At 35.9% G+C, this 11,459-nt stretch overlaps 1 protein-coding gene across 9 annotated transcripts in view; it reads right to left on the bottom strand.

The window, feature by feature from the left end:
- LOC118736765 (protein similar) overlaps positions 1 to 11,459 on the bottom strand; it is a 259,354-nt gene that overhangs the window by 195,233 nt on the left and 52,662 nt on the right. For all 9 annotated transcript variants that reach the window (XM_036466781.1, XM_036466787.1, XM_036466788.1 and 6 more), the window contains 5 exons: positions 7,304 to 7,491; positions 2,572 to 2,819; positions 2,283 to 2,507; positions 2,039 to 2,205; positions 1,850 to 1,956 (listed from right to left, as the gene is read on the bottom strand). In XM_036466781.1, coding sequence (XP_036322674.1) covers positions 1,850 to 1,956; positions 2,039 to 2,205; positions 2,283 to 2,507; positions 2,572 to 2,819; positions 7,304 to 7,491 — 935 coding nt within the window. The remainder of the gene's footprint in view (positions 1 to 1,849; positions 1,957 to 2,038; positions 2,206 to 2,282; positions 2,508 to 2,571; positions 2,820 to 7,303; positions 7,492 to 11,459) is intronic.

The following is an 11,459-nucleotide window of genomic DNA, read 5'->3' as shown; positions in this document are numbered from 1 at the left end:
CCCCCCTAAGATTGTTCCTTGCCGGAAAAAATACACCCTTATTTTTTTTATCAAAAAATATTTTGATATCGCTCAAAGCGCCCAAAGTTTCCCATGTATTTTATATGGGGAAAACAACTTTTCGTAGAAATGGTATAGAATAGAATAGAAGAAAATCAACATTTTTCTACTTGAAAACTATGTTTATCTGCAGGAGATTCCCAATTATAATACCCAAATGTTTACCCTTTTTTTCATCGCAAATATATATTAAAGGTCCTCCAAAAAACCCACTAAAACCCCGATAAATGCAATGGGGCGATCAATAAAAAAATCGATAGTATTAAAAAATGGTGAAGTAAATAATTGGGTATTACATTGAAAGTATCATAAGAAAAGAATTCAAAATTTAATTAGAAGAAAATTTTGTTTTACCTAACTAATTTTACCTTAAGGGGAAGGTAATACAACTTTTCAGAAAAATTTTGCGAAAAAATGATTCGTAACCCGATTTTGTATGGTCAATTCAAATATCTGAAACTGCAGATTGTAGAGTAATTTTAGTTAATCGTGTAGATCTGAGGTGGGCAACTTCGGCAGAGCATTTTTGTAGTGTGCGTGCAATTGATGTCACTGTGTGCGTGCGAACAAGTCGTGCGGTTGAATGAAGCTTTGACTGCCTTCTAAAGCAGAGCGTGTATGTACCCAGTAAAAATCGGTTGGATGCATTCATGAAGAATACATGCTATATGAGTGAATTAGTGTGAACAATTCATGCGTAGTCATGAATTTCCACGAATAAATTCAAATTTTAACGAATGTACGTTGTCGTTGTTTTGAGTACATTTCTTGATAAATTTGAAGTGGACTTTTCGTAATATTTTCAGTATTGTACAAAAATGTTAGTGAGCGGACGTGTTGTGCGATAATATTTTGAGCACCAGTGGGCTTTTACAAGATATGCATTTGCATATGTAAATGCTACTTTTCTGTATGTTTCCGTGTATTAAAATGTATCACAAAAGTAGCATTTACGTTCAGTTCAAAAACCAAAGCGTTTTTTTAGCCGGTTGAAACTTCGGTAGATTAAAATTGTAAGGGCTCTAAAGCTGCATACCCAAAAATGTTCTAAAGATTCATTCAAAAAAATATGGTTGAATATAATTGTTATAAGGCCATAAGAATAGCAAAAACAAATAACTTAAGGACAAGCACACCTAAAAAGTTAAACATTCTAATAATAGAAATATTAAAAAAACCAACGAAACCAACAACCACATGATCAAGTAAATTGCAGCGGAATAGCTGTGCTTGTTTGTAGTTGGCTTAGCAAAGTGAAATAGTGGAAAAAGCAAAAATAATTTACAAGGCGAACTTAGCACAGTGCGTTGTTGAATTATCCTAAATTTGTATAAAGATTGAAACTGTGATTTATATTTTTTTTCGTTAAAGCTTGGACGGCATTTTTATAGAAAAGTATCAAAAATATTACGAATATTGAAAAAAATCAAAACATCATCATTTCTTTCAGTCACTGTATAGATAGATTTTAAGAGCTTTGCTTTGCTGTTATGGATGGTACTGACTATACATTATGTGCGAAGTTCGCCAACAAACGTCGCATTAAATCCTAGAGGAACTCACATAGTGGGAACTATATATCGCGGTCCTCAAGCATTCACGTCCTTCTTTGTGCTATCTTGCTTTACATTTTAATGCTCACATTAAGGTAATTAGCTTAACATTACTGTATTTGCCATCGGCGAATACCAACAATTGCTGGTTATTCGACATTACTCACTGCTCAGAGTTGCGAGAAACAGGATAAATAAAATATTAAAAAAATATATATATATTATTTTTTGCTTACCGGTCTTGAATGTTGCCATTAACTTGGCAGAGTCCCCTCCATGATGGCAGGCAAAGAGAGATTGGTCTAGAAGGTCTTCGGCTTTGTAGCCGAAAACATTTTGCATTCTGAAAATAATAATTTTGTTAAATTTCTGATTTTTCAATTGCAAAAATGTATATATTTGTGTATGCTTGTATGTTAATTTACTTCTCATCCACATATGTAAATTTCATATCCAACGAGTGTTTTGTCAAGAACGTTGTGCTACCCAGTGGAATTTCGATGTTGGATGGATGTGGTATTGGTCTTCCGATAGCGACCAGCACACGATCACCACTTGCGTTGACCACCAGGTGGCCAGTAATGTGAATAACCTTAAACAGTAAGATGGTAAAGAAATATTTGATTATTTACCTTGTCTAAATGGTATGATACGGCAATAAAGTCTTACCTTGTAAGAAGCACTTTTTATGTTAATGCTGCGTCCACGACTGGTTAATGTACATTTAAAGCGCACGAAAAGGTCGCGATGGTCTGTAGATAGTCTTTCTTCAATCATATTCTCATCTTTAATTTTGTCAGTACGACCACTGCGCTTTATGTTGAGTGCGTCTTTGAGTTCGGCATGATCACATTGGTGGCTGTATTCCCAGATTTGTTGGCCGAGTAGATCAATCTTAAAAATTTCAAGAAACAATTTCAAAAAAGTCATATCATCTCATTTTTTCAATAAGCGTTACCTTTGCTAAGCCCAAATAATCAGTGATGTTGTCCGAAACATAGGTAATGTCGCCATCATTTGAGAGTACAAGCAGGAAGCCGTCTAAGGTCTGTTTAATGAACTGGCTTGTCTCGGCGCATTTGAGAAAATCGAACTTTTCATTAGCTTGTTTCGCTGAAGAGTCAGAAATTTGACTGCCACTATTGGAGTTTTCATCAATATCATCGTCCGATTTCAATTCACCAATAATATCTTGGATTTTCGGGACTGCAAATAAATAATATAGTTACTATTGGAGTAGATGACCACATTTATTAGGCGGATGCTATTAATTCTAGCATCTAATATGTAAAAAAAATATAATTTTTAAACCGCATATCGATGATCCGCAACAATAACGACACAACTCAAAATTGCATGTATTTAAATTACATATATAGCGGATTGGGTGGATAAGTAACCAATTTTTCTGCAGAACATCCACATATGTTTACTTGTTTCCAATCCGACAGGGTCGCAATTGTGTCATAGGTCAAAAAATCGTTATTGCAGAGGACCATCGATATATACATACATACATACGTATGTATGTGACTTCTTTAATCTGATATTGGAGAAGATAATAAGAGCTGCACAACTGAACCACTCAGGAACAATTTACTACAAGAGCGTGCAATTGCTGGCGTATGCCGATGACATCGACATCATCGGCAACAAAAACCCCGAAGTCTGTTCTGCCTTTTCCAAGTTGGATAAGGAACCAAAGCGAATGGGTCTGGTGGTAAACGAGGACAAGACGAAGTATCTCCTGTCATCAAACAAACAGTCAGCACATTCGCGCCTTGGCACCCACGTCACTGTTGAATGTTACAATTTCGAGAAAGTAGAGAATTTCGTTTACTTGGGAACCAGCATTAACATCGATAATAATGTCAGCATTGAAATCCAACGAAGAATCACTCTTGCCAACAAGTGCTACTTTGGACTGAGTAGGCAATTCAGGACTAAAGTCCTCTATAAGTCACTCATCATGCCCGTGCTGGTATATGGCGCAGAAGCATGGACAATGACAACATCCGATGAGGCGGCTCTTGGAGTGTTAGAGAGAAAGATTTTGCGGAAGATTTTACGGGCCTTTACGCGTTGGCGACGGCGAGTACCGCAGACGATGGAACGATGAGCTGTATGAGCTTGTATGGACACCGACGCTCCAGCTCTGGAAGTATTCAACTCGGAACCCGCTGGTGGTACCAGAGGAAGAGGGAGGCCCCCACTGCGATGGAAAGATCAGGTGGAGAAGGACTTGGCTTCACTTGGCGTTTCCAATTAGCGTCAGTTGGCACAGACGAGAAACGACTGACGTGCTTTGCTGAACTCGGCCAAAATCGCACAGCGCCAAAAAAGAAGAAGAAGAGATTTAGCACTTGTGTATTTTCAATGCTACAAGATAGTCCGCCACCATTACCTTTGTTGAAGAGCTTCTATAATTTTGAGTTCCTTGAGGCTGAATGCTGGTTTAATTCCAGCACTGATACCGGACTCACACATTATTGATGGCTCAAAAACTGACTCTGGGTCATGATCAGCGGTATTTTTTCGAAGTGAATGGTAATAAGCTTAACTTTTTCTCTTGGGGAATTGCTTCAGTCTTCCAGGCTGAGATACTTGCCATAGCCATAGACTAAGTGGTGGAAAGTAGGTGGAGGGGAAGGAGTTTACGTGTCTGCAGGTACAGTCAAGCTGCACTTAAGGCATTTATCTATGTACTTTCAGACTGATTCGGAAATACGAGCCTCTAATAAATGATGTTGGTAAACATAACGAGCTTGCTTTACTCTGGGTGCCAGGTCGCTCGGGAGTACCTGGTAATGAGACATCTGTCCACTTGGCCACAGTTGGCTTAGACCAGGCATTCCTCGATCCGCAACCAGCCCGGCCATCGAAGCCACCATCAGAAACTGGGTGAATACTTCGCTCAGTAATGACTAGAGAGAATACAGGTGGGCAAAACTGATGTTGCCTTCAATCTCAGGAGGTCTATTTAGTTTTTTTTCTGCCATTTCTAGACGGAATTGCAATCAACTTGTTGGACTGCTGACTGTTCACTTCACGTGGCACAAACACCTGACTGCGATAGGCGTAAATGACAACTCCATTTGAAGAGGAAGAGACGGTGGAACACTTTTTGTGCTTCTGGTTTTACTTGGTTATTTGTCATCGATTTTTCTAGATTCGGTCTTTCCTATATTGTCAGTTTCTGTATTTTAAGATGGCGAAAAAAGCTTTTCGGGTTTGTTTTTTCAAATTTTGTGTTTTAAAAATGTGAGCGATAAAAATAAAAATTATGCCAACGACACAAATATCTAAACTATTTTACAAATACGCCGAATGCAAATTCATGAGTGAGCCAAACATGTGAGGAGTTTATGGTGAAGAGAATGTGAATAACGGAGTGCCCTTAAAAAATATAACTCCTCAGAGCGAGATAGTACGTTGATGGCTTTACGAGCTCTGTTTTTTTAAACTTGCAAGTGTATTATCACATTATTTTAATAAATAGAGCACAAGAATATATTTTATTTTTATTTTTGCCACCCCGAATTCAACTTGAAACTCACCCGCGATGCAAATTTACATCGTTAGATCTAATTTTCATATTTGTTGACAACCTTTGCGAATATGTTAGAAATTTAGCAGCGGGGTCCACCGAAACGGTTAGAGTTTTGAAAGGGGGCTACGAGAAAAAATGTTTGGGAATCTCTGGTTTAGTCGTGTATGTCGTGAGTATTTTTTTTTTAGCACCGTGTAATTAATTTATGCAATTTTAATTGACAGCACCGAAAAATTAATATATACACAAACAAATTTTCGGTTATGGTTCTGTTTTAACCAGTTAAAATTTTTGTACACATTTTTCGTTTAAAATTTGTTTTAATTTTAGTATGTTTTTTTTAGCATGTTTTCCTCTCCGTACGCAGATTTCAAACTCGCATGCATGTACATTTGTCAAATGCGATAGCATGAACGCTTTTCTAAAGTGCTAAATGTTGACTTTTCAATTCAGAAAACGGTGCATAATTTTATCGGCGTTAAGCCTCAGTTGGTGTAGACTTAATTTACGTAAGAAATCGGCAATGGTTACTCAACACGTCAACTTAGCCAGAAGCGAAAATATTTGGTTTTTGTAATTTCCTTTTCACTTTCCAAACCCGATCTTAGGACAAACTAGGCTAAACTAGTTCTTCCCATCTCCGATACATCCGTCCCTTGCGGAAACAAGTTGGGCGCAACATTATTGTGGACTGCGTACTTAGGGTTGGACTGATGAGGGTTATTTTTTTGAAGTGTAGCCGAAGGCCGCCTATGCAAAAATACTGTCACCCCTGATCTAGTTTAGCCTAGGCAAAACTAGTTTCTCCTAAGATCGGGTTTGGCCGGTAACATATACATATACATTCTTAATTACATATGAAAAAGCATCCGAGACGTTCAAAACGCCATCCGTTTAGTGAAAAATGCTTCATTTTAATACGGGCGTATTTGAATTGAATATTTCCATTATACGTAGTGTATGTAAAATGGAAAAATCCATTTTTTATTACTTTTCACTTGATTTAATACGAACATTTTTAAACGGTAATCAAATAAAAATGTTAATTTTTACAACGCTTTTCTTGAATAAATTAACGGTATTGTTAAATTTTTATGTGAGAATTGAAGTCGGTTTGGTTTTTTGCTGAAAAATTACTTCTGTTATTTTCATTAGTCTATAGAAATTAGTTTACTTACAGAGTATTACTTTCCTTTAAACAAAGTTCCGCGATACATTAATTATAGTAGGTTTAGGTTAAGTTTAAAATTATCAATAAAAATGAGGCGTGAGAATGGCAAAGCTCTATAATTCTGGCTATAGGTTCAGTATATGCATAGGAGGTTATGTACGTAGCCTCAAGAAGAAGAGAATGCGTATTGCTCGGCATTGTTTGCTTCCGGATAAGATGTGTAGGCAAACATGATGAATAAATAGGACCTCCTGTCCGATATGCTTGTAGTCTCAGCAATTTTCTTCTTGATTCGTAAAGCGACGTACCCTGAATAATTTCCCAAATTGAAACTCAAGGGTATTGTTTTAGGAAATTTTTTTCTTATCGTGTGGTAATATACCTATGCGCAAACACATGATAAAAATTCGAACCAAATCGACCCATAAGTACGAATGTTTCGAATATCTCGACTACCAGGCCATCTAACGGATACATGCAAATTTTCTTAAAACTACTTATTGCATGGGCAGTAATCTAAGAAATTTAAATCAAATAAACATATGTACAAATACGCATTTCCAAAATATTTCGACCCGAATCGCGAATGTTCGAATGAAACAAAATGGCAGCTATTTTCTCCGCAATACAATTTAAACGGGCGAAGCACACTCACTCTCGGATGCCGTGATCGACCTACATTCGATATCGAATGCCGCGATTCGGGCCCGGTGCTACGTCAACTAAATATGTTTTCCTCAAGACATGATTGGGTAATATGTATGTAATTATGTTATTTGGTTATACTTACCCAAGCATGCTTTGAGGGAAATATATTTAGCTGACTTTATTTCTGAGTGTAGGAAGCGGTTTATTGCTCAAAGCTTCAAAACTTCAAATTGATAGAGAAGTGGAAAAGGAAGTAAAATTCAGAACCAACACAATACATCTGACTTTACTAAGTCAAGCTTCATTCAAGCGGTTACTTACACAACTGCAGCATTTCACGAACTTTCAAGTAGGCTATGGCTATGCGCATTACAGATGCCTTGTCCAATTGGTTTACGTCCTCTTTGCGAAGCGGTAGAATCTGGGCTAACTCACTGAAAATTTCCGTTTCGCGTGAACGACGGCAACGAGCTGCGTCGCGTGATTTTTCCTTGCGCTTCTCATTATTCCTGCAAAAAAGTAAAATAAGTAGAACTGAGTGAAATACTCCGAAATACACGAAAATATTGATAACTTCAAATACTTAAATATTAAAATATTAGCTTGTTTATATCAACGCAAGAACCGCATTAACAAAAAACCAATTTGACTCAACACATATTTTTTTTGGAGCGTTCATACGTGTGTTTTTACAGCGCACTCGCTGAAACCGTATTCAAAAGTATACAATATTTGTTGTTTTATTTCGATATTTCTTTAATAATTGATTTGTGCTTGTGTTGGCCGAAATGGAAGCGAACAATTATTAAAATTTCTTTTAACAATAATTCAAATTTAAAACGAGCTGTATAAAGAAAACCATCCACTCACTTCACTTCGCGTCAAATGAGTGATGTGTTTATACCTGTTTTCTGTGAGCAATAAAAAACCGATTTGAAATCAAGTTCGAGTTAATACACTTTTGAAATTCGGAGCGTATTGAAATTTTGTTTATGGGTCATTCCATACAATATTTACACCTCAATATTTTTTTTTAGGGTGAAATATATTTTTTACATTTTTTTCTTTTTCATTTCTTTTTTTTTTCAATTGATTGCAGTTAATAAACTATTTGTCGGATAAAATCAGTTAAGGTATCAAAATGTGCGTAATAACCTCGGCTTTCCACGAGAGTGTGAGATAGATTAAAATAGAAAAAATTTTTATTAAAAAATCGCATTTTTTATTTATTATTATTTTTATTAACTTCATCATGTTTGTTTTTTTTTTTCAACCTGAATAGTTGTCAAACTTTATGGAGTACGCTGGAAAAATTTGAGAATGGAAACGCCAAAACTTTAGTATAAACTTTATATACGCAGGTATGAAAAAACTCGCAACTTCTAGGGGTTTGGTGTAAAAAAATGCGATTTTTTAATGCAAACTTTTTTTAATATATTTCACCCCAAAAAAATATTGAGGCGTAAATATTGATGGAATGACCCATAAACAAAATTTCAACGCTCCGAATTTCAAAAGTGTATTAACTCGAATCGGTTAGAAAACAGGTATAAACACATCACTCATTTGACGCGAAGTGAAAAAATTATGGTTGAATTATTATTAAAAGAAATTTTGTAATGACCCTTATGCATCCGTTTTGAATCACAGCGAAGTGGATCAAAGCGCTTTATGTGCATAAACAAGGTATTTATTTGTGTACGAAATTAAACGAGTATAAATGCATGTGCATATAAAGAAAAGAACAAAGGGCAAGTCCGAAAGGAAATCTCCAACAAAAAGCTCCCTCGCCAACGATGATCACCACACCAAAAGGCCTTACTGTCATTCACCTGCCTGACTAGTTTGATTAGTTTGTTAAGGCAGGAATTATATGTACTTATGCATGGATATACATATATAAGTGTCTTCATGTAGTTGGCGTTACGACGCCACTATAATCACGTTCGCCAAATATCCAATTGTAGCCATTGACGTTGCAGTTGCATGTTTGCATGCCAATCACACGCTTTTCCATTACCCAATGTTGTTGTTGGCAATGGGCGCATAAAATAAATGATGATATGCAATATTGTCACAAAAATGCAGCGAACATTCATGGCGAAAACTGTAACAGAAAACATGAAATATTGCTAGAACACCAAACACCAGCCAGGATCAGCCGCTATGCTATGTCTATAACCCTTCTACAGATTCTGTTAAAAAACTGTGTTAAGGCAGAAATGTCAGGTGGAGACCGCAAATTTCCACTGTTAAACCATATCTGTCTTGCCGAATTGCTTACCATCGCTGTATTAACATCAGCTGTTATTTCGTAGTTTGAGAGCTCAGCTTTCATTTTGTGATAGAGTTAAGTGCAAAAATACTTTGGACACCGAAGCCGGAATTATATCCAAAAGAAATGTTATACACTTCTGACGAAGAGAGGGGTTCCTCCTCTCTTCTTCGGCAACACAGAAAGGAGGAGTCTATGTAGTAAGGGTTATAATCCTTAACCGAATTCTACGCAAATATACTGTGGACGCAAGTGAAAATCCCCCTTCCCCCCACTCCCCCTTCGCTCACCGCCTCTTCAATGACCGCCCTTATAGAAAAGTATTCCAGACTCTTCCTGAATGTATGGCCATTTTTTTAAATTAAGCCTTATAAATAATTTAATATTTTTCTGATTTTTATATCCGAGCGCCCTGCACCTACCTTGCTACGGCCGTGCTTACACTTTTTCACTATCACATACTACGTTTATACGCACGTATTATTTGCAAATAAGAATTTGCAAAATTGTAAACTTTGCCGTATAAACGCTGAGTTATTTTTTTATTTGCAAATAACTAAATCACGCAAATAAGTATTGATTAGTGGTACTATTTGCAAATAAGCGCAAGACGCCGCCATTCTTAGGTTTATTTTCTTTTTCGATGGTCATCTAATGCCTTTTTATAATCAGGCAATTTTAAAAAGAAATTTTTCACCATCGAATAAACAGTGAGTTAAGTATTTGCAAATTTTTTTTATTTGCAAATAGCTTACGTATAAAGTCTTCCGATTTAAGCTGAAATTAGTCGAGAACGCAGAACGTTTACTTAAACGCAGTCTGTATACGCAGAATTTTGTCGATTACTGGAGCCCTCAGTGTTGCTTACTACACTGTTGCCACTCATCAATGCCTTTTCATAAACTTACCCTTTCAACTACAATTTTTCGTGCTATAATAGATTTTAGCTAAATATAAACTACTTTCACCAAAAACCTTATTCAATAGTAAATTTCAAATATTTTAAACATATTTTGAATAGGAACTTATATCTTTTTTACCATCTGTAAAACTGACGAAGTGGCAACCATCTAAATAAGGAGAAATCAGCTGACACGGAAAAATCTAAATTCCGCAGATGTCTGCGCTACGGGCTACAACTACAGAAAAATTCTGCGGCGTTGAGTTTTCATTTGCATGGCGCTTTGGTAAGACAGATCGGTATCAGCTTACTCGGATTTACGTACCGGTAGGTTTACGTTCTTGACTAATTTCAGCTTTAGACTTAAGAGGTGTCATTGGAAAGGTATTTTCTCACTCTTTTTATTTCTTTCCTAGAAAACTCATTCAAAGGATGAAAGAGAAAGGTAGGATGAACGAACGTCATTCAAAGTTGAATTAAGATGTGTTGGTATTTGAAAAAAAATTTTGGGACACGAATGACTTTTTTTTGACAGAAATAAAAACAGTGTCTAAATACCTTTCAACTGAGATCCCATAAGTCTAAATCAGAATAGTTTTGGCCCAGTTATTCAAGTTTTTCGTAAATCAATCTTTGAAAAAAAGTAAAAAAACAGCATCACAAATCTCAGTATTGCGATTTCGCTGAAAAGATTTTTAAATATTTTTATGCAGATTTTTTAAGCTTAATCTGTTTTGTCATCTGAGGGGACTTTTTTCAAAAAGTTCTTTAAGGAACTATTTTTATTCATAAAAAAAACTCAATTTTTGGAGGTATTTTCAAATCGGTCCAGCTCACTTAAATCTTAATATTTTTCCGAAATATTTTGGTGAACGTCTTAAAATATAATAAATTTTGTAATCCCGGCGGAAAAACTGCAACTTTTTTTGGTGATGCAGTCTAATGTACATATATGAATGAAAGAAATAAAATAAATGGATACATATCGCTCATTTACCTCAATAGTGTCATAATCCAAAAAATGAAAAATATTGAAGTATGTAAGTGGTCAGAAGTTGCCGCTACACCTCTTCTTCTATAATGTACAAAAATTGCATAGCTGTATCGATTACAAGTACGAAATACGTATACATTTTTCCTATGGCAGTATATTTATAGCCGTTTTTCTCAAGTTTCGCTTTTTTGAGTTGTGACATTATTGGAGTAAATGAGCGACATGTTTCTATATCCTTAAGTTTATCAAAATATTGAAAGCAGACACGCATGTTTGCTGTTTCTTTAGCTGTTTCTCTCTTTCTCTT

This window comes from Rhagoletis pomonella, unplaced genomic scaffold (assembly GCF_013731165.1).
Source record: "Rhagoletis pomonella isolate Grant_MI unplaced genomic scaffold, Rhpom_1.0 Rhpom_scaffold_00004, whole genome shotgun sequence".
Taxonomy (NCBI): Eukaryota; Metazoa; Arthropoda; class Insecta; order Diptera; family Tephritidae; genus Rhagoletis; species Rhagoletis pomonella.
This window is presented reverse-complemented; position numbering and strand designations above follow the sequence as displayed.